The sequence below is a fragment of the Terrapene carolina genome, unplaced genomic scaffold, assembly GCF_002925995.2.
Source record: "Terrapene carolina triunguis isolate 2854851 unplaced genomic scaffold, T_m_triunguis-2.0 Scaffold132, whole genome shotgun sequence".
Taxonomy (NCBI): domain Eukaryota; kingdom Metazoa; phylum Chordata; order Testudines; family Emydidae; genus Terrapene; species Terrapene triunguis.
In genome coordinates, this window is record NW_020664483.1 from 10353656 (window position 1) to 10381357 (window position 27702).

General features: G+C 43.5%; 1 protein-coding gene across 1 annotated transcript in view; it reads left to right on the forward strand.

The window, feature by feature from the left end:
* The window catches only part of SPTLC3 (serine palmitoyltransferase long chain base subunit 3), a 125174-nt gene that overhangs the window by 49086 nt on the left and 48386 nt on the right, over positions 1 to 27702 (forward strand). Inside the window, exons 2-6 of the mRNA XM_026653225.1 lie at positions 2668 to 2859; positions 5950 to 6104; positions 11081 to 11229; positions 20420 to 20544; positions 23397 to 23490. Of these exons, the coding sequence (XP_026509010.1) occupies positions 2668 to 2859; positions 5950 to 6104; positions 11081 to 11229; positions 20420 to 20544; positions 23397 to 23490 (715 nt within the window). The remainder of the gene's footprint in view (positions 1 to 2667; positions 2860 to 5949; positions 6105 to 11080; positions 11230 to 20419; positions 20545 to 23396; positions 23491 to 27702) is intronic.

A 27702-nucleotide genomic window follows, 5' to 3' on the forward strand; every position in this document is an offset into this window, starting at 1 on the left:
TTGACATGATTTGTTCTTTACAAATCCATGCTGGCTGTTCCCTATCACCTTACCACCTTCCAAGTGTTTGCAGATGATTTCCTTAATTACTTGCTCCATTATCTTCCCTGGCACAGAAGTTAAACTAACTGGTCTGTAGTTTCCTGGGTTGTTTTTATTTCCCTTTTTATAGATGGGCACTATATTTGCCCTTTTCCAGTCTTCTGGAATCTCTCCCGTCTCCCATGATTTTCCAAAGATAATAGCTAGAGGCTCAGATACCTCCTCTATTAGCTCCTTGAGTATTCTAGGATGCATTTCATCGGGCCCTGGTGACTTGCAGGCATCTAACTTTTCTAAGTGATTTTTAACTTGTTCTTTTTTTATTTTATCTGCTAAACCTACCCCCTTCCCATTAGCATTCACTATGTTAGGCATTCCTTCAGACTTCTCAGTGAAGACCGAAACAAAGAAGTCATTAAGCATCTCTGCCATTTCCAAGTTTCCTGTTACTGTTTCTCCCTCTTCACTAAGCAGTGGGCCTACCCTGTCTTTGGTCTTCCTCTTGCTTCTAATGTATTGATAAAAAGTCTTCTTGTTCCCCTTTATTCCCGTAGCTACTTTGAGCTCATTTTGTGCCTTTGCCTTTCTAATCTTGCCCCTGAATGGGTCAATATTGTTAAAATGTGTAATCCTGGGATGAGGAACAAATAAACCCATCTCGAAGACTGATACAATAAATACTTTAGATACATTGAAGAATGCAGAACACTTTGCAACATTTAAACCTGACAGAGAGGGAATATGTTTGTTTGTTTGTTTGTTTGTTTGTTTTAAATCTTCCAGTTCACTAAACATTTTTGAGGCTTGTAGTGGTGGGGCGGCTGTCCCTCTCCCTCTGGGTTGGAGGGAGGCCACACTGCCTCACTTCGTCATCGGGGCCTCCACCTCGCATCAGGGGAATCAGCGTAGGCATTAGCGTCCTGACCACTTTAACGGGTTGTGCAGCCAACCGTCTAGGGCCCTTGGACGTTTCAAGCAGGGGCTGCGACCCGCCTTAGTCTATGGTTTCGGGGCCCTTGGGGCAGGGGCTCGGGCCAACACCAGCATTAAGTAGCTCCAAGCCCTTCGGCCCAGGGCAGAGTGACCCCACCAGTCAATTAGCGCTGGCCTATGGAGGCAGAGACAGAGCAAACCCAGTAGTCAATCAGTTCTGGGCTCTTGTAGCAGAGCCAGAGGAAACCCCAGGGGTAGGACATCCTGGCTCCAGCAGACAACCGACGGGCACGGCCACTGGGCCTGGCGAGGGGAAGCCGCCACCCCAGGCGTGGGGTGGCTGGTGGGGTCCAGGCCTACCCTACTCCATTGGATCCCAACCCAGGGCCCTAACAGTGGTGGAGTGGTCTGCCACTGGGTCAGCGGGGATCCCAATCGTAACACATTGGCCGTGCCTCAGGTGAAGCTGCAGCCAGTCTAAGGTCGACTGTCTCTGGGCCACTTCCTCCCCTCCCCTTGGGGTGTACATGGAACAGCAGGGCGTCCTCCGCCTCCTCTGGGTAGGTGGCCTGTAGCAGTCCCGGCAGGTCCGTGGCAGGAACGGGCTCCCCAGCGGGCAGGACATCACTGGGTTCAGCAGCAGATCAGCGTCCGGGAGTGAGCAGGATTCGGCTGCCTCCTTTGGTGTCTCGGCCCCAACTGAGCGGGAGGCCCTGCCCTTTATACTTCCTGTCCCAGTGATGTACTTCCAGCGGGAGGAGCGAGGCAGGCCTGGCTCCGCCCACTTGTGCACGGAGGGTGGTTCCTCCCCTTCTGGCTTGAAGGGAGGTCACACCGCCTCACTACATGCTAGATATTCTTCTGAATTTCCATACTCTTAGCAGCACAGATAGACGCTGTAGGTATTGATAAGATCCATATTTCTGATCATGTTTCTACATCAATTTTGATTAGTATTGATTTAGCCTGTCAAACCTTCATCTTGGATGTTTAGTAATTCAGTGACTTGTGACCCAAAATTTGTTACAATCCAACCCTTTGTTTATAAATGTAACCTTACAATCCCAATATGAGCTAGAGACAAATTTCTCAAGAGCAAATCAGTGTTTGTTTGTGTATATAAAATATATGTGTATGTGTATATAGCTAGACTTCATTCTCTCTCTCTTTCAAGTAAAAATTATAAAATCTTCATAAATAAAATTGAGCATCAGCAGCATTAGCACCATTACTGATTTTTGCCCTTTCCGCTATTTTTTTTAAGTGGATCTATGCATTTCTCTTGGTGCCTGCAAAGCCTTCAATCAGTGTCCAGTGGAAGTATCTTTTCTATACACAGGAAAAAATTGAATTTTATTAAATGGACACAAATAACAGCCCTTGATTTCAACACTGGCATATTCTGCAATCTCAATTTTGTAAGCTAACTCAAGGTACAAGCCCAGGTTACCCCCTTTCCTGTTATTGCTTGTCTTATTCCTAGAACTTATAACAACGACTACAGCATAAGAAGTAATCCTCCTTAAATTTAGGATTTGCTGGGTCTAATGCTGTGATGATATACCTCTGCTACTCCATGCTACATTATAGGAAGAGATTGCGTCTAAAAGCCGGAGGTCTTGAAGCAAATTATTTTTGGTTTTAAGGCCAGTTGAAATGTTTTAATCACAAATTCTTATTTTGCATTTTCAGAAAAATGGCATATCAAATGGAGGTCTCTACAAAAGGCCGTTTAATGAACACTTTGAACAAGCACCAATGTATGTTGCTGTTTTGACTTATTTGGGCTTTGGCGTTGGAACAATATTTGGCTACCTGCGAGATTTTATGAGAGCCTGTGGATTAGAAAGTTGTAACCTTGCTGCAGAAAGAGAAGAACAAAAAGTATGTATGAAAAAAGTTTGTGTATTGTGTTAAGGGCTTTCCCTTCACTCTCTCCTGGTTCTTGTCATGCAGACAGAAAGCAGAAGACCAGAAATCTGAAGTGCAGACAATGAGATGCTTATTGGGGTTAATCAAGCAAGCATATCCATAGCTCTGTATGCCGCAGAGTCTCTGTTTTTCCCACCTCCTCCTCCTTCCCAGGCTTAATTATACCTGTAATTAGGGTGACCAGACAGCAAATGTGAAAAATCGGGACCAGGGTGGGGTAATAGGAGCCTATATAAGAAAAAGACCCAAAAATCAGGACTGTCCCTATAAAATCGGGACATCTGGTCACCCTACCTGTAATGCATGTGTAACCCACACACCTCCTGGGTGTGGTGTTCTGTCCCATCTAGTGGCACCGAGACCACTTAAAGAGAGAGATAAAATGAGTCTGCCTACTTGTAATGCCGACAGACCGCGGTTGTCAGCGGGTGGGATTGAACCGGGGACCTCTGGAGCTTAAAGCATGAGCCTCTACCACATGAGCTAAAAGCCAACTGGCAGTTAGCTAAGGCTGTAGAGCAGACTCATTTTCTCTCTGTCTCTAAGTGGTCTCGGTGCCACTAGATGGGACAGAACACCACACTCAGGGGGTGTGTGGGTTACACATGCCCCTGGTCCCACCCCTTACAATTCATGGTCATGTTCCGTTTTGGTGGGTTGTGAGTCTGGGGGCTTTGGTACCACCTCTTTTGTATCCCATGGGAAAAGTAAGGAGTAAGGTTGTGTTCTGGCCAAGGTCAGGCTTTTCTTTGGCTTTTAGTGTGTCTTATGCCTCCCCTGCCCCAACCCCCTTGTCCCTCCCGACTGGTTGCTTGACCTTGCCTCGAGACAGGAGTCAAGGCAGTCTCCAAGTGTACGTTCATATATTTATCTCCTGGCATACCCAGCAACACTTTAGCTCTGTTTCTTATCTTTTCTCATTACACTAACAAACCTATCTGGCTGGCCTCTCCAGGAGCCTAGTTTCCTCTTCTATCTGTCCAAAAGGAAATTTTGTTAGTAACAGCCCATAATAGTAAAAGGAGAGGGAGGTGACAATTTGCAGAATCAAGAGCTTTATATTTGCTTGAAAGCTAAAATATGTCCTGAAAGAACAAAGCTCGGGCATGTGGTATTCTTTAGCTTAGTCATCAACATTTTTAACCTAAGAATATGTATTTTAAAAAACTCTTTGCAGACTGCTATTTTAAGAGAGTGACTTGTTTTCTTCCTATAAACACAGGAGATGGTAAATACAAATGAAGTTCACACATAGGTAGCGATCAAGCAGAAAATAAGCTGTGATACCAAAATATAAAACCCTGATTTATAACAATTGTTGGAAACTGGAGCACTATTCCTGGATAATTTGGGGATTGCTGTTGCCCTAATTCCGTTATGCTAACACGTGCATAAATGATGCCCCGGAAGAGTTTTTGGGAATACACTGGAGTACTGTTGATATACAGAGTACAATAATGACAATATTATGATGCTATCCCCTTTTAAAATGGAGACCATTGTCGTGCTGCCCTCTCGCTACTCCACAGAGAGTATTTTGGCAGATTCCCATCAGAGTGTATGTTTGCCAAGTAAATCATAAATTAGTCTGATTCTTCTGCTCCAGCTACAAAACAAAAACAGTTTGCCTTAGATGCATGCTTCAATCTCCTCTGGCAGGTCTGCTTTAAATTGACCATATCTGTATCGAATACCAGTCTGTCTGATACTGATCCAGACAATTTAAAGCAGACCTGCCAGAGGAAGTGGAAGCATGAATGATAACAAGCAGCTATAGATGATCAATTCATGCTTGATCCCTGAGATTCCCATGGGGGCACTATTTCTAACAATCTGAGCAGCTTTCAAATATGGGCCATATATATCACAAAGGTTTCCTTCTTCACCTGTCCCCACTCCAAAATTACATTGGTCTGAGGGCCAGGACTGACCAGTTCATTTTTGGACTGGTGGCAGGTTTACCACTCAAAGCCCTGTGCATGATCAGGGCTAGAAATAAGTGAGGGATCCTCATATTCCAACGAGACACCCAAGAATTGCTTCTTTCCCTGGTAGGCCCAAGATATGGGACCCTAAAGTCACGGCATTGTGATACACAGAAAAGCTATTTTATAATCATTTGTATGGGTTCTAAAATTGATTAGTTTATAATTTCCTTCTCCTTCTGAGCCCTCTGTAGTTTGGGTCAAGGGACCTGGAGCTATAGGAGGAAAGATACAAAAAAAATACCAAATCCATTCAAAAAAATCTGGAAGATGGTACTGTTCCTAAAATAGGGGGTGGGGTGTTTTTGTTTTTGTAGGGTTTTTTAAAGCAGCATAAGCTACATAATGACGTAGCAGGATATAAAGACTTCATTATCACACTTTTTATATGTCCTCTGTGATTTGGCCACTTGTGAATAATGATGATCCTAAACTTTCCAATAAAACCTTTTTACCACACCATTGTGTATTCTGCTAATTCTCATATTTCATATGTATATATTTGCTAACTAGTATGACTGTGATGCAACATATATATAATCCATGGTTAAGTATTTGTCAACCAAAGTCAATGCCCTACAAGAAGAAGGCATGTATAAACTGAGGGGGGAACTTCTAGTCTAGGCTGAAAATATCCAAATAAATCACTGTAGGTTTTCAGGTTATATCTAATGAACCTGTTTTCTTATGGATTATGATGGGCTTTGTATCCCACATTTGCTAGCAGCTCTGCATTATAATGAAACTCTCTATTTTCAAAATAACTTTCATAGTGTGTATCTGGCATGATGGCTCCTCCTGGTATGAGCTTTCAGAAGATTGGGCCCTTTCATGAGTTCTCTGCTACTTGCCAGGCAGAAATAAATGGGCCATACATGGTAATCTATGTAATTAAGCAAATCTGCAAATGTGGGAGTTTATATATGGCACAGGAACACTAGGCTTGTACTACTACCAGTTTCTTAAGGAATTAGTCTGTCTTTTTAATTTGAATAAATAAAGGACATAAGATGGTGACTTGCCTAGAAATGTAACCCTGTACATGTTTTCAAACCAGGATTTTGTGCCACTTTATCAAGATTTTGAGAACTTTTACACAAGAAACCTCTACATGAGAATACGAGATAACTGGAACCGTCCAATCTGCAGCGTCCCAGGGCCACAGTTTGACCTGATGGAACGTGTTACAGATGATTTCAACTGGACATTTAGGTGGGTCAGGCTACAGGTAGCAAGCAACAGCTTTTTAGCCAGGGAAGTAGAAAACTATAATGGGAATATAAGTATGCAGAATGTAATTTCTCAAGTTGGAAGATGGCAACAGAACAAAACTCGATGGGTAAATATTATTTGTTTATTTATATATTGCCCCCGTCTCTAAAATCTGCTTTAAATGTAGGTTACTGGTGTTACAAAACTAATTTCTGATCCATCTACAAAGGGAAAACAACAGCATTTAACACTTCAGCCATTAAAGTCAGTGGCTCTATACCAGCTGAAGATCGAGCACTGTGCTTCTAAACACTGTTTGGGCAGGCAGGATGGAAGGAGGCCAAATTATGTTGCAAATGGGCTTTTTAAAAAAAAATTGCTTTAACCCAGGTAAAAACCTAAAAGAGATTTAAAAGCATTTATAACACAGTTTGGACCCATCCACACTGCTCGGCCAAACTCTCTTATAACCCAGTTTGGTTTAAACCTTTCTTAAGCACAGTTGTGAATGATGGTTGCTTGTGCTGTGTAGATGAGACTTCTGAATTACACACAAGGATCTGCACCAATTCTTTGGTATTGAGTTTCAAGCTTGGAACCTAGGGCTTTATATACACTCAACATCATTCTATTGAAATTGAGGTAGAAAAGCACTATAGTGAAAGCGTATGTAGTGTCTCTGTTTATACTATGGTCGCTGAAATATTTTGAAAAAGTAAACGCATGTATTAGAAAGATATTGGGAGTGTTGCAGCATGTGGGTTTTATGGATTATTTTTCAGATTATTGAAATGACATTGAAATGTCTCCTTATTTTTTCCAATGTATGATGCACGGTTGTTCCTCTGGTAATGGCTCTCTTAACACAACTTGATGGAAGCCATGCCTCTGACGGTCCAACAGAGTCTGGAAGCGGATAAGCATATGTCAAATGTACATTGTTCCTCCTGAACGATCCTAAGGCAATTTTGAAACAATATATACAGGCATTGTTTCACTCGACCCTGAAATGCAGTCACCTGTAGGATGGAACATTGTGGCAAACATTGTGTGTAAGCAAACAGTTCTTCTTTGAGTGATGGGCCTTGTATGTATTCCACACATGGGTGCACACACAGTGTCTGTTGACCCGCACATGCGTGGTACATCTCCTCATGCTCCCGACTGAAGGTATATGGGGCAGTACCAGGCAATGCCACTCCAGTTCCCTCTTACTGCCACATGGCCTGAGTTGGAACCCCTGATCCTCCTTCGCTCTTACCAGATGAGAGACTTGCCTTTCTCTACTGTAAATAATTTAGACTTAATGTTACTCTATACCTTAGTTAGGATAATTAATATAGTTAATATAGTTGTAGTATAATTTGTAGTTTAATAGAACCACTCCCCAGTTGGGGGACTCAACCCCTCAACACTGATGGATTATGTCTAAGATCCCAGGCTTCAAGAACTGCATCTCCTGCCCTCTTTCCTATTTTATCAGTGATGGTGCCTATACTGCCTGGGAGAAGCACACATCTCGGCGAAGTGTGCCATCTGTAAGTCCTTCCCGCCCAGAACCAGAAAGGCCTGTGAGCTCCATCTCTGCAAATTCCTGATGGAAGAGGCGATGAGGCCCTGGATGCACTCAGATCCTGGCCAGGGAGACCCCCCTGTACAACAGCCGCCACAACCCGGCAGTGCCCCTCCAAGCACAAGCCATGGTGTGTAACCGCCAACACTGAAAAGTAAGGACAAGTCCCACCATGAGAGCAAAAAACACTCTCACGGGCACAAGAGCAGATCCCTGCAGCATACTGCTCATAAGAGATGCATTCCCTCCTCAAGTTATGCCAAGTTGGGTGAGATGTCACACCCGGACCCCGCGGAACCAGTGCCAAAGACACACACACACACCCCATATGGAGGATAAGGCAAAGAAGAAGCAGGACCCATCAGTAATGCCAGTACAAGGACTGGTACAAGGACTCTTAGAGTGCCCGTCTATGAGTGCGGCTTTGGATGCTCCGACAGTGCCAGTTCGACATCACTCAGACAGAACAGGCCTGACGATGGAATCGGGTCCCTCCAAAGTCTCCATGGGCACCCCGCAGACACCCAGACATACAAAGACATTCTTATCTCCATTTTCATCGGCGAGTCTGCAATTCCACATAGTGAACTATCAGGCTCTGCTAGCTAAGTACAATTTTTACATATATGGCAGTCTAGCAGAGTTTAAGGACAAGCTTCCTGTGGAAGACCAGGCCCAGTTCCAGGCCCTAATGGACAAGTGTATACTGGTGGTGAAGGTCGCCCTCCAGGCAGCAGTGGAGGCAGCTGACACTGCTTCCCTCTCCTTAGCCACTGGACTTGTGATGCACAGGGATTCATGGCTTCAGTTGTCCAGGTTCCTTTGGGAGGTCCAGAAGACCACCCTTTGGACAAAGCCAATCTCTTCAACGCCAAAACAGATGAATCCCTGCACTTCCTGAAGGATTCATGCTCCACTCTACGCTCTTTGGGAATCTACACCACAGCCCCTACATGGAATTACCAGCTGCAGCCTTTCAGATACCATCCACCGGCTGCCTATCTGCCCTATTACCAGCAGCCACCGGAACCCCCTTGAAAACGACTGAGGTTCCAGAGGCCCCACTTCCCAGCTCCGGCCACTACCATCTCCTTGACCTTATCTCAGCCACAGGCCATTTTTGACATGTGGGTCAACACCCTCAAACCACTATGAATGCTAACCGCTTCATTCTCAGCATCTTCAGCGTCCGCCTTGCCCATTTTGCCCACAGTTGAGGCAAGATTACCATGGACAGTTGAATACTGAAGATCATCCATCAAAGATACTCCATAGAGTTTGTCTCCTTCCCGCCTCATCCCTCTCCGCCCCCCCCGACCCCCTTCAGGGAATCTCTTCCACCAATTGATTACTCGGCAGGAAACTGACTTCCTGCTCCGCAAGGGTGTGATAGAGGGCATTCCTCCACAACCCCAAGGGAAAGGATTCTATTCACCATGTTTCCTCATCCTGAAAAAAGGCATAGGGCGGAGACCCATCCTGGACCTTCATCAGCTAAATTACATTAATCAGAAAGCTGAAATTCTGCATGATCATGTTGACATCGATTTCCTGTCTCCACGAGGAAGCTTGGTTCACGGATCTTGACATGAAAGTTGCATACCTCAATATTCCTTCCCCCCCCCCCATTCCCCTGTTGCTTCAGATTCTCAGGTGTGTCGGGACAGAGCCACCATCATCCTCACAGCACCCTACCGTCCCTGACCATTCTAGTTCACAGACCTCATGAAGCTCTCCACCCGTGCACTAATCAGGTTCCGGTTATCCCCAGATCTTCTCACGCAATATCAGGGCAGGTTCAAACATCCCCGCCTGGACGTACTTCACCTCACACCCTGGTGTTTGGATGGGCGTCTCACATAGAGAAGATCCACGCCAGTCCAGCAGATCCTTAACCAGAGCAGAAAAGAATCAATCAAAACATGCTATCAAGCAAAGTGGTTTCGCTTCCTGGAGTGGGTCTGCCGCCACCACCATTCACCAGACAGGGTGAGCATTCTGGTCATCCTAGATTACTTCCTTGCCCTAAAAACATTGGGTTTAGCTCTCAGCTCTATCGATGTACATCGTGGCGGCCTTCCTTCCCCCAGTGGACAGATGCTCCATCTTTACATACCCTACGATGGTACGATTCATGAAAGGCCTGCTGAAAACCTTCCGACCATTCACCAAACCCACACCTCAGAGGGACCTTAACCTCGTCCTCTCAGGCCTCATGAGACTACCTTTCGAACCTATACCATGGCCCACCTTTTCATAAAAGTGGCATTCCAAGTTGGGTCCAAAGGATCAGTAAACTAGCAGCCATGATGGCTGGCTCTCCCTACACGGTATTCCATAAGGACAAAGTTTCCTTGAGACCACACCCCAAATTTCTCCCTAAGATTGTGTCAGAATTCCATCTCAACCAATCCATCCTTTTGCCTGTGTTCTGCCCAAAACCACACGCCTCCCCTACAGACAGGAGACTACACTCCCTCGATGTCAGTCGGGCCCTGGCGTTCTACCTACAAAGAACTAAACCCTTTCAAAAGTCTCCATCACTCTTCGTAGCCCTGGCAAAAATATCAAGGGGCCAAACCATATCCTCACAGAGGCTCTCCAAGTGGGTCTTAGGCTGCATGCTGGAATGCTACAAGATATCAAACCTCCCCTCTCCTGGGAGCATTACAGCTTGCTCTCAGGGGCGTTACAGTTCTACATGGGCACAAGCCACTTCCTCCGCTTCGTTAGCTGACATTCTGTGGCAAGACATCTGCAAAGACACAGCCTGTTATTCCATACACACATTCACAATGCACTATGCCCTCGATCATGCAGTAGCTGCGAACAAAGCCGTGGGATTAGCTGTATTGCAAATGGCTCTGCCAGTAGCCTCCTTGCATCCACCACCACACTGATCACAAGTCACCCACATGTGGAATCATTCGAAGAAGAAGAGTAGGAGGTTACTTACTGTAACTGGAGGTTCTTTGAGATATGTGGTCCCTATCTGTGTTCCACTACTTGTCCTCCATCCCCTCTGCTTGGGACTTGACCACATTGCAGTAAGAGTAGGAACGGGAGTGGTATCGACCCACACTGTCCCTTATACCTCTGGTCGGGAGCACGAGGAGGCATACAGACACTGCTTGGAAAAAACTTCCAGATTCAGGCACAGGGCGCACATGCGCACCCACATGTGGAACTCAGATAGTGACCACACGTCTCGAAGAACCTCCAGTTACAGTAAGTGACCTCTTCTTTTGACCCAGTTAAGTAGAAAACAATTGGAAACTATAAATAGGACTATAAGTATACAGAATGTAATTTCCCAAATTGGAATATGGCAATAGAACCAAACTTGATGGATAAATATTTATTTATTTATTGCCTCCTCCTTTAAAATCTGCTTTAATTGTAGGTTTACTGGAAGAACTATCAAGGATGTAATCAACATGGGCTCTTATAACTACCTCGGCTTTGCAGAAACAGATGCTAATGCTTTGAAAACACTGGCAGATGTATTACAGAACTATGGGACAGGAGTATGCAGTACCAGGCAGGAAATGGGTAAGTGGAGTAAACTGCTAAATTGCTGCTATGGTTTCTATTGCTAGATGGGTTGTTTTACAGATGCCATGATGAAACTGGATACTTGTAAGATTCTATGCTTGTTAACTACTTCTTGCTTGGCTATTAAAAGGAATGTTAATTTTCAATACTATGTAATTATTAAAAAGCTTGAGTCATTTTTTGTCCCATGTGCTAGCTTGCCATCCAAGAAAGGTGCATCTGTCTCCATCTGAAAGCAACTCCAATTGCATTGCTGTGCAGAAGCTCTTTCCTTGTGGAGGAATAGTCTTCTGGAACTCTTTTATGTATGATGCGGGTAGTGCAAAAATATAGAACTACAGCATGCTAGCCTTACACGTTTCTGCTGTCAGCTACTGGTGATTGCAAAGAGAGCTTGTAGTGTCTTTTCAAAGCTGTTTTGACTAATTTGGGTAACTTACATAACTTTACATATTTACAGCTTGCAAGTCTCCAGAGTCTTTGGTTATCGGTTGTTGTTGTCTCCTTTGGAGATCTCTGTTAATGGTCATAGTTATCATACTAAAAAGTTTGGACAGAACTTTATGAAACCTGACTAGCAGTGTGTGTTCATGGGAGCCTGAAATCTCTTGTTTCAGAGTAGCAGCCGTGTTAGTCTGTATCCGCAAAAAGAACAGGAGTACTTGTGGCACCTTAGAGACTAACAAATTTGTTAGTCTCTAAGGTGCCACAAGTACTCCTGTTCTTTTTGTGAAATCTCTTGATCTGCTCAATGTCCCTGCTGATTATGAAATGGTCAGGAATTTTCTATCAGAATAATTTTTCAATGGAAAATGCCTTTTTTTGCAAAAAATCAAAAAAAATTGTGGAAAAATATCAATTTTTCTGACAAATTCCAATTTTCCACTGGGAAAATCAAAATGATGGCTCACCACCTACAAGGGACTTGTCAATTTCATTTTCTGACTGCAGGGGGAAAACATGCTTGTTGACGGTACTACTAGGCCTTTCCCTTCCCAAGCAATACTGCTCCTTGGCGGGTTCCTCCTGCTACCCGCCTGGTTTCAGATATCCAATTCCGGAGTCTTTGGTTAGTATTTAAACAATAGCTTTTATTATAGAAATGAAATCATAAACACTGTAACTCTGTTGGTTGGGCAGAATCACAGTGGCAGAACCTAGCTAGCAGATAATGCCTAGCCACATAATGCCAAAGAACTGGTAACAGTATATACAGTGTCTATATTAACAACTGATTTACAATCACTACAGAACATGATGGAGTTATTGACAGGTAAACAGATTAACAAATTAGGAACTGTTGCTAAGTAAACTAGTAACTGTTGCAGGGCAAAGTAAGTCTAGTACCCTTCACATGAATCATAACCATCACAGGACTTTGAGACCCGTGCTTCTCTGGCCAGGAGTCCCTTCTGCACATGTGCAGATACACAAAGGTCACACACAGTGGACACCTTGATCGACAGCCCCTAGGCTGCACTCACTCTACTGTCCCTATACCAGGGATCACCAACCTTCAGCACGCGGCCCATCAGGGAAATCGGTAGATGGTTTGTTTACCTGCAGCATCCGCAGGTTTGGCCAATCGCAGCTCCCACTGGCTGCGGTTCGCCATTCCAGGCCAATGGGGGCTGCGGGAAGCAGAAGCCAGCACATCCCTCGGCCCACACCCCTTCCCACAGCTCCCATTGCCCTGGAACAGCGAACCGAGGCCAGTGGGAGCTGCGATTGGCCGAACTTGCGGACACTGCAGGTAAACAAACCGGCACGGCCCGCCAGCGGCTTTCCCTCACGGGCCGCATGCCAAAGGTTGCCGATCCCTGCCCTATACTGTTAGCATAGCCTACATTGCTTATCTACACAGCACTTAATAAATTGTTATAACAAGCCCTTTAGGGCCCAGTGATGCAAAGACTTACACACGTGCTTAACTGAATGCACCATTGACTACTCTCAGTGCGTAAGGTTAGGCAGCTGTGTAAGTCTTTGCAGGATCAGGGCCTAAATTATAAACATTTCTCTTCTTGTTCTCCGAGGAACGTATTGCAGTAGACTTCCACCCATCTAAAATCATTGGAACTGCATAGAGTTTGGATTTTAAAATGTGACAGCTTGTAGTCAGTCCTATAGTGACATGACCTTTGATTTCTTTCCTGTTGGAAACGCTGTTGGCTGGGAAGATGAGGCACTTGATTGTATGGATTCTAGCTATTTTTAATAAGTAAGCATTAAAAGGGAACCCAGCTCTCTTGCATTCATATTTTATTCAAAAATGTACAGCCTTTCAGAGGGAGAATTACAGTGAGCAGAAGGAGGTAATGGGTTAAAAAAACTGGGAAGAGAAGGTATAAGGATGGGTTTAGATCATTTGGTGTTATATCTGTAGTGCTGCTTTAACTCTGTGCTAGTTAATACTAAAGCAACTTTACAGAACTTGAATTATTTACTAACCCACTTGGGATGAGTAATATTTTTGGTTTGACTTTTTGTGTGAAATAATACTAATTTTTTTATCACCTTCATCATAATAAGGCTGGGCAAGAAGCTTATTTTCAAAACGATTTATTTGGGCTGAACTTACGTACTTGAAGTATTAATAAATCGAGGTATAATAGCTAAAGCTATAGACTCTTTATAGTCCCAGCCCAAGAAGGCCCGTAAGCATGTGAGGAAGTGTAAGCACAAATAGTGCCTTTGAAGTTACACACATATGTAAGTGCTTTGTATGTTCAGGGCCTTATTAGTAAGTGTTCTTTCTAAGCATTGATAGGTCTGGGTATGAAGGGAATATTTCATTTCTTGGAGAAGTGTAATGAAGAGAGGGGAGAATGAAGAAGTAAAATGATTATTTTAAAAACAAATGCCAAATAAAAATTGGCTTTGGAAATAGATTAACATGGACATTTTAATGTTTCCATTTATATATTTAAAATTACGTCTGCATTTTACAAAAGAGATTCTAATCAAGGCAGAATATTGCCAAAGACAATACTTAGGGCTTGTCTACACAATTAGACCATGGCAAACTGGGGTGTGAATCTACCCCGCACTAGCCTGCCACAGTCTAACTGTCCCTGTCCACCCTGCTGTCATGAGTTAACAGTTTGTTAATGCGCTTTGAGCTACTCCTGGTTCAAAGAGGACTAGATCAAAGCACTCTCTCAAACTATTAATGCACGTCAGCAGGGTGCGAAAGGACAGTTAATCCAGGGCAGGCTAGTGCTGGGTAGATTGACACCCAAGTTTGCCATGATGGTCTAATTGTTTGTGTAGACAAGTCCTTAGTTACTCCATATTTTAGCAGGAATGATTGCAGTCTGAGTAAACATGATTAAAAACTAATGACAGTGAGAAAAGCAAAATCCTGCCCATGCTGTCTCTGAAATAGCTAGTCATTTGCATGTTACTTTAATATGCAACTTATAATACAGAAGCATAAGGGCCTAATAAAAAGAGAGAATGGCGTATCCAGATTGTTGTGTCAGTTTGTGAGACAAGCCAATCATTACGTTTTTGTTTTTTTTAATCTTGTTTCCTTTTTTTTTCCCGCCGGGCAAGATACTTTTTCAGTATATCTTAGAAAATGGTATTCGATACATACACATAGATGTATACAAAGAACATAAGCCATACTTACAGGATAGGGGACTCTATCCTGGGAAGCAGTGACTCTGAAAAAGATTTGGGGCTCATCCGCTGACAGGGCTGGCTCTAACTTTTTTGCTGCCCCAAGCAGCAAAAAAAAGCGCCGCCCCCCTCCCCCCCCCCCCCCCCCCTCCCCACCGAGCGCCGCGCCGCCTGAACCCCCTGGTCCAGGTCTGGTGCCCACAATTGAAGAAGGATGTTGAGAAACTGGAGAGGGTTCAGAGAAGAGCCATGGGAATGATTAAAGGATTAGAAAACCTGCCTTATAATGACAGACTCAAGGAGCTCAATCTATTTAGTTTAGAAAAGGGAAGATTAGGGGGTGACTTGATTACAGTCTATAAGTATCTACCTGAGGCACAAATATTTAAAAATGGGCTCTTCAATCTAGCAGAGAAAGATATAACACAATCCAATGGCTGGGAGTTGAAGCTAGACAAATTCAGACTGGAAATAAGGCATACATTTTAACAGTAAGAGTAACTAACCATTGGACCAATTTACCAAGGGTTGTGCTGGATTCTCTATCACTGACAACTTTTAAATCAAGATTGGATTTTTTTCTAAAAGATCTGCTCTATCAATTATTTTGGAGAAGTTTTATGGCCTGTGTTATATATAGGATGTTATATAGGATGTCAGACTAGATAATCACAGTGGTCTCTACTGTCCTTGGGATCTTTGAATCTATGGGAGGCTTTTGGGATTTTCAATCTGAAAGTGAATTTTCCTCTTATTTTAAAAAGCTGTGCATCCTGAATGAGAATCTGCACCCCTGCCCACTACAAAGTTTAGCTCTCTGGGGACTCTATAGTTAAACACTTAGTGGTTCTATTGCTGTATGGATCTACTGGCCATTGTCCCCTGTGGAGCTGGCACCCAGAAGCAGTAGTGTCTACTGCATCATTAGGGCTCTGTAGCAGCCACATGCAGGATTTCTTCCCCAGCCCCTTTTGAAATTCTCCCCTTGCTACTCAGTCTAAGAGCAAAGGACTAGATTTAGCCCACACAGAATAAGTTGGGTGAGAGTTGTATCAGAGGGGGTTGTGGGGAGAGTTTAAATTTTGGTGCTCAACCAAAAATCAGTTGTCATTTTGTTCTGTTTTTTATTATTATTTGATTGGTCTTTTAATTTCTTTGATTATTCAGGGAAAATCTAAATTTCCATGTCCACATTTAAATTACAATAGCACTTTACTTTTTTCAGGCTTTAAGGCTGCATGTGACATTTTAGCAGCATGTTCTGGCAGGTGGTGGTGGTTGTGTTACTATTTTTATTTTATTTTTTATATTAAAGTTGTGCCCAAAGGTCCTAATCAGGATCAAGTCCTATTGCCCCAAGTGCTGTACAAACACAGGATGAGATAGTTACTGCCTTGAAGATGATATAGTGATAAGAAACTAAAGCTAATGTGAACTTAGTTGTACTCTTAGAAACAATTGCAGTATTTATGACCTGAAGTTTCGGCTGTGACTAACGATTTAGGGTGTCTCAATTTGTGGGTGTCCACCTTTAAAAAGGGCCTGATTTTCAGAGAGTGGGTAAGTCTGAAAATCAGGACTATTTCATGTGACTCAGGTTGAAATCTCACAATTACCATTGACTTTTGAAAATTTAGGCCTGCGACTTGTATTGGGATGTCAGGATTATTGGGACTCTGTCAGTTCAGTTTTGGGCCCCAGATTTAAGGGATTTGTTTGTTTTAAAATCAGCTTTTATTAAATCCAATGGTAACAGAAAATTTTCCATACTATTTTTTTTTAAATCTAGTGGAAAGAATTTAATTTAAAAAAATAAATTAAATATTGCCCACCAGCGTTTGCAAATCAGACATTGCAGCATTGTGCTAGCACAGATAATGGAAAGTGAGTAAGACTTTTAACTTTGTTGTTTAAATATTTCATAAGCTGTCAGTGACTTTTATTCACCGGGCCTGGATTTTGTCAGCCTGGGCAACTTGCTGTAGGAGTGTACACTTCACATTCCCTACACTCAGGTGAGCTCAGGGATGACATTAACGTAAAGGTGACTTAATTTGGGAGAGGCGGGTGTGGAAGGCTGAAAATATGAAAGTCACAATTTTTTATAACAATCTTTGATTGTTATCAGAATTTCCCATAATACCCTTGCCTTTTTCAAACACCAACCTGACAAACCCACGCTATCCTATAACTGCTTCACAACTGGGAAGAGGGATGGGAGGGAATTATTTGGGTTTTCCTTTCAAATTTGCTGATGGCTGTTTTTTCTTCTTTTATTAAGTAGACCGCTTATGCCACCTGATTAGGAAAGCTCTGTGGCCCCAGTTCTCCGGTCAGGCTGGGCTGCGATCAGTGCAGAGTCTGGTGGGATGTAGGGGAAATGTAACATCAAGGTGACTTTGTGCTGATCATGGGACCCCAGCAAAACAGAACAGTCTTAGGGTTGCTATAACTTGCTCCTTCTGGTAGCGACAGTTCCACTAGCTGGGGATTGCCAGAACACTGGCCAAACCCCATTCCCCTGGACATGTATCCAACACTAGAGGGCTGAGTGGGTGAGGGTAAGTATAACTGGTGTAGCTGGCTGTACGCACCTGGGGACTTTCCCATGCTGGGGGAATCCTCCTATATGACTATATACTTAAATGACTGGTTTTAATACATTTAATATCCTCTCGTTTTAAAACCCTAGAATCTTAAGTAGGCTGAATCTGAATCAGCTCTGTTCTTCCCACCCCCGTATGATTTTGTCACTAGTCTTTCATTGATAAGATCTGGTCTATGCATCATACTTCTTCCGTAACACCTCACCCACCACCTACGGTAGTTCCATCATAATTAGAGATGTGCAAAGCCAGGGCTGGTGTTGCAAATCCTTGTCAGTCAGGTTTGGGTTTTGCAAAACAAAACTCACCAAATTCAGGGGTGGTTTTGGTTTGCAGTTTGGATTTATATCCAATAGTTCTATAGAGTGACTGCATTTTATTGGCACCTAGCTTCCATTGCTGGGATTTGTCAATCACAAATAGTGATGGGTGACTCTCAAATTGTTCAGTCGATCATCCTAGCAAAGTCAACAAAGGCAGGTTAAAGAAATACCAGAGATGCTGCCCTTTTCTGTTCGATCTAAGAGTGACAAAAACATACCTGCAAGAACTACTGTTAGGACAACTGACCAGATTGGGAAAGATGGGCATACAATTTTTTTCAGCAGATATGCATTTTTTTTTAAGTTGATGATGTTCCTTTAAGCTACTGTATATATGTGAACAGAAAAACAGGAATAGAAAACACTACCTCAGTACAACCAGCTGAGTTATAATTGCTGCTGGAACCATAATGAGGCCATTTTATGGTTGGTTTTTAATTATGACAGGTAAGATCACCTTTCTGGCTCACCGCCCTCATTATCCCTCCATTTGTTCACCTGTCTCCACCAGATCAAACAAAAGCTTATTGTCTTCACCTTCAGTTCCCTTCATCATTTAGCTCTGCCTCACCTACCAGACCTACTCTTCTGTCATGACACCAACTCTGCCTCTGCTCTGCTGGTGACACGAGCCATTATCATGCATAGGTCCACTTGTTCCTTCGGCATTGTCACACTTTATCCTATGCTCCCTAACCATATTCCTGGGGAAAACGCTGTCAAAACCCATAAAAATACCTCCCTTCCTCCATCAAATTGCTGCTTAAGACTTATCTCTGCCGTGGTGCCTACAGAACACTACCACACTTGTGGCTAGGCAGATAGCAAGTTGAGAATACTAGTTTTTTATGCAAAGTTGCTTCATATCTTATCCTACCATCTCCCTCTCCCACAGTCTTTTGTCTGTTCCCTATTGCTTTTGATATCATCCTAAGAATATGATCTGTCTGGAGTACGGTTGCCAACTTTCTAATTGCACAAAACTGAAAACCTTAGCCCCGCCCCTTCCCCGAGGCCACACCCCCTTTCCCGCCCCTTCCCCAAGGCCACTACATTCCCCCTCCCTCGGTAACTCGCTGTCCCCCACCCTCACTCACTTTCAATGGGCTGGGAGGGGATGAGGGCTCTAACTTGGGGTGCAGGCTCCGGGGTGGGGCTAGAATGAGGGGTTCAGGGTGTGGGAGGGGGTGAGGGCTCCAGTTGGGAGTACGGGCTCTGGAGTGGGGCTGGGGATGAGGGGTTCAGGGTGTGGGAGGGGGCTGTGGGTTGAGGAAGGGGATTGGGGTGCAGAGGGGGTAAGAGCTCTGTCTAGGGGTGCGGGCTCTAGGGTGGGGTGGGGGATGAAGGGCTTGGGGTTCAGGAGGGGGCTCCGGGTTTGGTGGTGGCTCAGGGCTGGGGCAGCAGGTTGGGTCTTGGGGTTGGGGCACGGGATTACCTCTGGCAGCTCCTGGTCGGAGGTACAGCAGGGGCAGGGGGGCTAAGGCAGGCTTCCTACCTGTCCTGACTCGGCGCTGCACCCCAGAAGTGGCCAGAAGGTCCAGCTCCTAGGCGGAGGTGCGGCAGGCAGCTCTGCGCGCTGCTCTAGCCCGCAGGCACTGCCTCCACAGCTCCCATTGGCCACGGTTCCCGACCAAGGGGAGTGTGAAGCTGGTGCTCGGGGCAGGGGCAGTGTGCGGAGCCCTGTGCCCCTCCCCCCCTCCGACTAGGAGCTGGAGCTGCTAGCCACTTCCGGGGCACAGTGCAGCGCCGGGACAGGTAGGAACTAGCCTGCCTTAGCTCTGCAGCACCACCAACCGGACTTTTAACGGCCTGGTCGGTGGTGCTGACTGGAGCCACCAGGGTCCGTTTTCAACCGGGTCATCCTAAGTCTGGAGCAGAAACGTTCATTTTTATTTGTTTGTACAGCACTTAGCACAGTTGGGCCCTGATATTGGATTGGGATCTCTAGAAGCACTACCCTTATACAAATACAAAATAATAATAAAGGCTGTTTTCCTGCTACCAGACCTTTCACACCTGATTGAGATGAATGGATTGTGAAGGGGTGAGTTCTCTGCTATTCTGTTAAATATTAGTGGCCGAAGAGGTTTTTGCTGCTTCACAGCTTTCAAAATGCAAAAAGACGCAGGACAAACATTTTTCTTCATCCCTCTCTACCAAAGCATGGTAATGATTATCCCCTTTTTTTTTACATAGTGGGAAAAGTGGGGGAGGGTGTTGTCCATTTGTTTCCCGTTTTACCAAAACTCAAAAATAAGGACAATTTTCTGTCTGAAGGTGATTTTTTTTTTAAAGTCAGCATGGAAAATATAAAGACTAAGAGGTGAACATTTCAGAAAGTTATTAGAATGTGAAAATAGGACGCTGTCAAAAAAGTGTTGTTCTTCTTTAACAATAGATGTCGCTCACCTCCTTGGCCGAATTATAATTCATCTGAATCCTTCTGTTTTACATTTTGTCTCAGGTGTGCAAGATATAAATGGAAAATCTTTGTCAGATCTGAAGCATCCATGTAAATTAACTGCATATTTCCAGATCTTTCTTGCTTTCTATCCTTCCTTCCTTCCTTTTGAATTATATACATTTTATATTGTAATGAGATGTTAAAATGCCTTGTAATTCTTAATCCAGGTAACCTTGACAAACACATAGAACTAGAGAACCTGGTGGCCCGGTTTCTTGATGTGGAAGCAGCTATGGTGTTTGGCATGGGCTTTGCTACGAACTCTATGAATATTCCATCACTGGTTGGGAAGGTGAGTATGACTATTGCCTGCTAATTGTTTTGCCTACAGTTACACTACTTCAAACGCACAATAAATGGTGAGGCTTGGTCTGAACACAAGATTAGATACCAGGAACTTCTGAGTTCTGACACTGATGCTCTTCTTCACCTCGGGTTCACCATTTCATCACGCTCTCTGTCAGTCACTCCTGTGTGTTGCTAAGACACTTACCACCCTTCTATTTAAGTACCAGTGTAAGTACTTAGCCTCTTTCCCTCCATTTACCCTTCTCTAAAATGTGAATAGTTTTTGCCTCCCATCTCAGAGAGCTGTTGTAAGAATTAAATAGTGGAACGGATTCTCCTCCTGCTTACTTAGGTGTAAATCCATTGATGTTGGTGGAGCCACACCAGCATAAAACTGATCTGAGAAGAGAATTGGGCTAGGTTTTGGGAAATGAGAAATGTTTTGTGAGAGGATCAGTATTGATATTACATAAATCTGAGACCAACGTTGCAAGAAAGCTGTCAATAAACACAAGCACAAAGTTTAGACTATCTTACAGAAGGTTGGTCCAATAATGGCGTGATGAACCACAGTATGTTTGGGCTGTTAGTTGAGGAAATTTGTAACCTCACTTGAGTTAGACATGATTGTGAAACAGATTGCATCCTTCTTGGAGCTGATTGTTGATATCCCAGAGTGTAGTGTATGTTTGAACATTAATGCTAAGGGCCTTGTGAAGCATGAGGTTGAAAGCAAAGTGCCTGGAGCACCTGAGAAGGGAGAGAACTATGTCCTAGGATAAAATAACAGTCATATTTGTGAAAAATATATTTTATTGAAATTGATATCATTTAAAAAAAACTTTCTCCAATAGTCTAGTGGAGGGAAATTTGGGGTACAGTGCAGGGACACAATGATGGGAAAATGATGTTCCTTATTTGTAGAATCTGAGCTTCACGTTGCAGTTTTGTGATACTCAAAGGTACTGTATGGGAAGGAAGGAGCAGAATCTCTAGTAGTCTTCTTCAAGTACATGTCAGTGTGGATCCCACTGTGGGCGCGCATGCATCCCATGTGCATGAGCTTGGAATCTTTTGCCAGACCACTTGTTACGGATGCATCTGGCATAGATTGGAACGAAATGAGACCCACCATCAACTCAGTATTTCTCCAGTGTGGCACTCCATTGAGAGATTTGTTCGCCACCCAAGACATTGCAAAGTGCCCGAACTCCTATTCCAGGATCTTTACCAGATGTCTCCCTTCTACAATGAACCCAAGGTCGCTTTTACACCTTCTCAACAATCCCAGAGTGATCGTCAAAATAAGCTGGGACCAGAGGAGTCTCATCATTTTAGCCCCTACTGGCCAATGCAGTTCTGACTGCTACATAGAGAAACCTATTCACTTGGCTGCCAGATCAGATGTTGCTGGACTTGGCTACCAGATCAGATATGAAATTTGGGAGAGCTGTACTCCGATCTCTATTCAAGTGATGCAGCTAATGCTTCTCATGCCCTCCTTCTGGTAGAAGAAATTGCTTACCTTCTCCTACAGTGGGATCCACACATACTCGAAGAAGAAAGAATGGTTACTTACCCTACGTTAAATGTGGTTTTTCGAGCTGTTGTAGTCAGTGTGGATCTCATGACCTGCCCTCCACCCCTTTCGGAGTCCTCAGCTGACATGGGCTTTGAGTTGAGAGGGAACTGAGGGCCAGTGTCTGCGCCACTCCACCCTTTATGCTTTTGCACAGAACGATGAGAGGGCTGAATGTGCGGCCCTGCTGGTCCCTGCCAAGCCAAAGATTCAGCGCTCGTGTGCAAGGGGAGTGAGATCCACACTGACTACAACATCTTGAAGAACCACAGTTACAGCAGGGTAAGTGACTGTTCTTGATGTTGAATTATTGCCCTATATTATTTAATTTATCTCCATAATTTAATGTAGTAGCTTCATCCTGACCTCCAAATACAGATGCACAATTCCTATTAATTTCAAAGTGAGTTCCGCATGCATAGCTCAAGGTAGATTTCAGACCATCCATGTGTGAAATATTTCTCTGCCTCTACTTAGTTAACCTGTATTTGCAAAATAAATATTTGCAAAATGATGCATTGCATTGTGCTCATGTAACAAAAGACCACAGAATAATGCTTAGGATTAAAGCAGGGGCAAGATAAGGCTCCAGTTTGAATCTGGCTTTTGCTAATATAACAGATGATGCAATGTTAATTTTTCATGCATTTCATTGCGGATTTTTAAAAGGAAAATGAGTTTTTAACTACTGGAATTAGTGACTGTAAAAGTTACTAAAGATGAAGTGTGTGTGAGTGAAAGAGACAGACAGATCTCCCCCCATGCCCTAGCACCACTCAGATACAGTACAGGTGTCCTGCAACAAGCCAGTTACAGCTCCTGATTCTGTAAGACCAGTATGCTGGCTCCAGCTCCAGAATGTTACTTACTTACCTCACTGACATATGGTCCTTATGGGATCTTACAGCAGAGGAGGATCAATGGAGCTGCACTCTTCCCACAGCTCACTGAGGAAAGGAAGCAGTAAACGCAGGTGCCGGGTTCACTGGGCTTAAAACAGCAAGGAGCTCCCCTCCACCAGGGTAATTCACCGCTGGCTACTTACAGACAGTATCTGGCCTCCTTTCACCACCTTGGAATATTCAGGAATCTGTCCCCAAGATTTATATATGTCCCTGAAGCAGAATATTGGGTCCAAATATCCCCAGACTTAAGAAATTTTCCAATTCACATTTAAGCATTGCAGTTTGGTTGGTCATATGTGATCTATCCACTCGCATTAACTTGTGAATATTCGAAAGGTTTATGTGGATATTTATTGTGATCCTTCTCCACAGGGTTGCCTCATTTTAAGTGATGAGTTAAACCACACATCTCTTGTTCTTGGTGCAAGACTTTCCGGTGCTACCATTAGGATCTTCAAACACAACAGTGAGTATTGATGCTGGAGATGTTTGGTGGCAGAGATGTTCCAACCAGACAGAACTGCTTATACAAGTTTTGCCATCACCTATTTGAGAATATTTTATAAGGGGCGGGGGATTAGCATCTCAAAGCTATATATGATTTCTGGTTTTGGAGAGAGAAAAATGAAATGCATACAATGAGACAGTTTGCAGTTGATAAAAGACCATGACCATGACCAGTGCCCTGGTTAGCCATGTTGGAGCTTAATTTTCAAAAATATTTCTCACCATAACCACCCTTTTGGCTTGGTGTGTTGCTGAGATTCTGTACGGTGCTAGAAACATTTATTTACAATTGCAACAGAAAATCAGTACAAAAGACTAAGGTGTTTCAGAAGCGCTCAGCGCTGGCCTAACTCTGTTACCACTGAAGTCAGACAAAGCAGAGTTAAGCTAATGCAGAGCACTTTTGAAAACCCCACCCTAAATTTCTGGCAGGTTTTTTCAAGTATTCAGAAAGCTGGGATATAAGCATCTGCCCACATACTGACTTCACCAAAATAGGATTTTAGGACAAGACTGATACTAATTCTACATTATAACTCTGTTGTTGCATAGCGGTCTGTACCAGCACCACCTACTGGTATGGCTTCAGGCTAGCCACTCCCCAGTAACTTCAACATAGGCTTTCATGTCTCAAGTAACACCCCTTCTTATGTCCTAGATTTATTAACAAAGTTCACAAGGAGACATAAGAACTCCCATCCAACATCCTAGCTGGCTCACAGTCCTTGGTGTAGGGTTCTTAGGCCTATCCCTTCCCTGCTGAGATTTTGCTCTAGCAGACTTGCCCGCCACACTCTAGCTTCCCTAGCTAGCTTCTGCTCCCTGTAGGCGTGCATCCCCAGGCCTTCTGCGTAGGAAATAGGGAGAGCCTTTCTGTGTGGAGCAGTTCATGTGGTCCTTCTGCTCATTTCAACCTCTCCCTGCTTTCTGTTGAGCATCAACTCCCTGGGCTTTCTGCCTGGGTCTTTTCTTCTCTCTCTTTGGCTGTCCATAGGCTTCTGTTGTATTTCTCCCCTACATGACTTGCCTGTCAGATGACTTAGCTCATTTTCTCCACCTGGGCAGGTGAGTTAAGTGTGTCACAGATGGGGCTGGACCCATCTCCCCTTAAAGGGCCAGTCATCCTGTTACATGGCCTTTTAAAACATTGACAACATTGCCTTTTACTTAATTAATGCTGCTGACACTGTGGCACTGGTGGTACTTGCTATACTTGCAAACTCCTGTTGTAAAGATTATAGCACGGTCACTGCATATTGTCTACCTAAATATTCCCTTCAATTTCAGTTGCTATTCTCCACTGTTCTGTATCATGCCATGTACAGGTACTGTGTAATCGGTTACTACTTTACCCCATCCCAGAGGTGAGTGAAGTCATTAATTATGTATATGTTTATAAAAACATATGATGAAAGGTGCACTATAATTATAAGATACAGTATCATTATTAGCATCATTTTAATTGGCCAAGAAGCAATTCCATAACCTCATTAAGCACCATTTATGAATAAGCCTGATTCAAAACATTTTTACAAAAGTAACTATTTATAAATTTACAATCTGATGCGCTTACTAACATTCAGTGATCCGACCTTAGAGATTTAGACATACTAGGCAGTATTTCTATACTTGTGTCTCTCTTGATCTCTGACCTCTTCCTTAGACTGCACTGTGCTCTACTCAGTAACTTATCCCAGTAACACTTTTTTTGCTGCATGACATTTTGAAGGATGGCCTCTAACCACCAAAACCCAAGCGCTCTCAACTCCCCCACCAACACCATCTCCACATTCACCCCCTGATTATTTTGTGCTATTTCCCATAACACTTGAAAGAAGATATCCATTCAGGGAATGTGATTCAGATCACAGTTCCTAAAAGAATGTTGAAGACGTCACATTGATTTTTGACCCATATGTTGATAAATTAATACCCCTTCCCCGCCTGATCACTTGTCAAGGAGCCATCATACACGTTCTCCTCCTTTCCCACAGTGAGCTAACATCTAATCAGCCTGCTGTTGGGGGTTTATGATAAATCAGAGCTGATATTCTCTGTAAAGAATGTGGAGCAAAACTAACAGCAATAGCTAACTAGTTCCACAAACACCAAACTGCAGATGGAAAATTAGGTAATTCCCTTAAGCACCTCAGCAAACACCACTGGAAGCTTATCAGATTCTTTCTATGTAACCCATTGTTCCATAGATTAGGGATTCAATTTGCCAAAGCCAGTCTAGTTTTATTTAAAAGCTGACTAGTTTAACCATTTTGAGTCTTATCACCTTAACCAGAATTACAGTAAGACAACGCTTATCATTATGAAACAGTGGGAACCTTTTGGAGCATTATATATCATTTCTGAGTTAACCCCATTCTGCCTGGACTTTAACATGAATTATACCTAGAGAACCCTTTTCATTGTGAAACGGTATGAACATTTTGTAAAACTCTGTATACTTTACGTTTCTGATCTTCAACCCCCAACCCACCCCTGTATAGGAAGCCATATAGATAAATACCCTTGCTATAAAGCTGCTATTTTGGAGTGTTCTTATGAACAGATTTCATAAATCAAATCCAGAACCTACCTACCAACTCACTTTCCTCATCCAATAACTATTAAGAGTAGTTTTACACGTATGGAATATTTTTTCATCCTGAAAGATCCCAAGTGGTTTCCAGAGCTGTACGTGTGACACATTACCGAAATGCAGCACGGCTGGACAGCGAGGCATCTAACTGGCACACATCCAGCAGGACAGACAGAATCCCCTCTGTGAAGGCCCCGTCTACACTGTAAACCCATTTCGGATGCAGTTGTCTGGATTACCTACACTGATGGGAGAAGCCCTCCCTTTGGCGTAGGTAGTGTCTACACTGAACCGCTACAGCAGCTCAGTTGTGACGCTATAATATTTTAAGTATAGACAAGCCTTTAGTAATCTAAATGGTTCTTCATTTAACTGCCTCAAACACTTAGCCTTTTCCTATTGTTCCAGTTTGTCTAGACATACCAGCCTTCCGCTTCAATACTGCAAAGCACTTAAGCAGGTGCATAGCTTTAAGTATATGAATAGTCCGATTGACTTTAATGAGACTACTCATTTGTTTACAGTTATGCACACGCTTAAGTGCTTTGCGGGGTCAGGGCCTTGATGTTTGAACTGCTAAGCTCATTGGCCACACGTAACCCAAATGTTAGACTTGTGCTTTCATTCTCACACTTAGTGGAAATAAGTCAACTGATCTACCTGTTATCCAAGCCACATTGCTGGGTGTATGGGGAAGCTTCCCTGTGCTGTATCGGCTCTGTAGATAAAAAGAAAACTCTGCATCCGGTGCAGAGCATTTAATGAGCATTAATTTGACTCTAAAATTGTAAAGTGTTTTTGTCCTTTTTTTTTAAAAAATCACTTTCCCACAACCTCAGCAGGAGGTAGGTGATACTCATTACCTGCAGGGAATGGGAACTAGTTTGTGTCATGGCTGATGAGGGGAGCAAACAGCTCTCTGAAAGGGGTCTGGTAGTTGCCCACAGTCACCATGTCAAGGACCTTCTGCTGAATAGCTGGAACAATACTCCATTCATGGAAACCAGGGGTCAAAGAGTAGAATTGAATCCAGCTATGAAGTTGTGAGAGCTCTAAAGATAAGGTCAGCCAGGAAGGCAAACAGCAATGGGTTGTAATACGGCACTCTAAAAAAGTCACTTATTAAACATGAGAATGGAGTCAAATTCTCTGCTGATATAAACTGGCACCGTTCCACTGTAGCTGCGCCAGTTTACACCAGCATAGTGTTTAACCTGGTATTACAGCATTGTAAACATAGTATGAAAAGTCAAAGACCTTTGTGCCACTGCCACATAATACTCAACTAGTGACGAAAACATTCTTTCTGTATTGTTTGTTGCCAGAACAAAACCAAATTGGTTGGCAGCCTTGTGAATGACATTTTCAAGCGTGCCTACATGTGAATGAGGAAGGTTGGAGAAAGTGACTGCTCCCCACTGTCTAGTTCTTTCGCCTTTTACGTGGAGTGTAACAGCCTTGATTAAACTGTTTAGATCTCATTTACTTTCACTCTGACTTCTTTGATTGTACGTGTATACAAGATACATTGGAGAGAAGGGCAAGGTGCGAATAGTGTGTTGCTGTTATGTTTTTGTT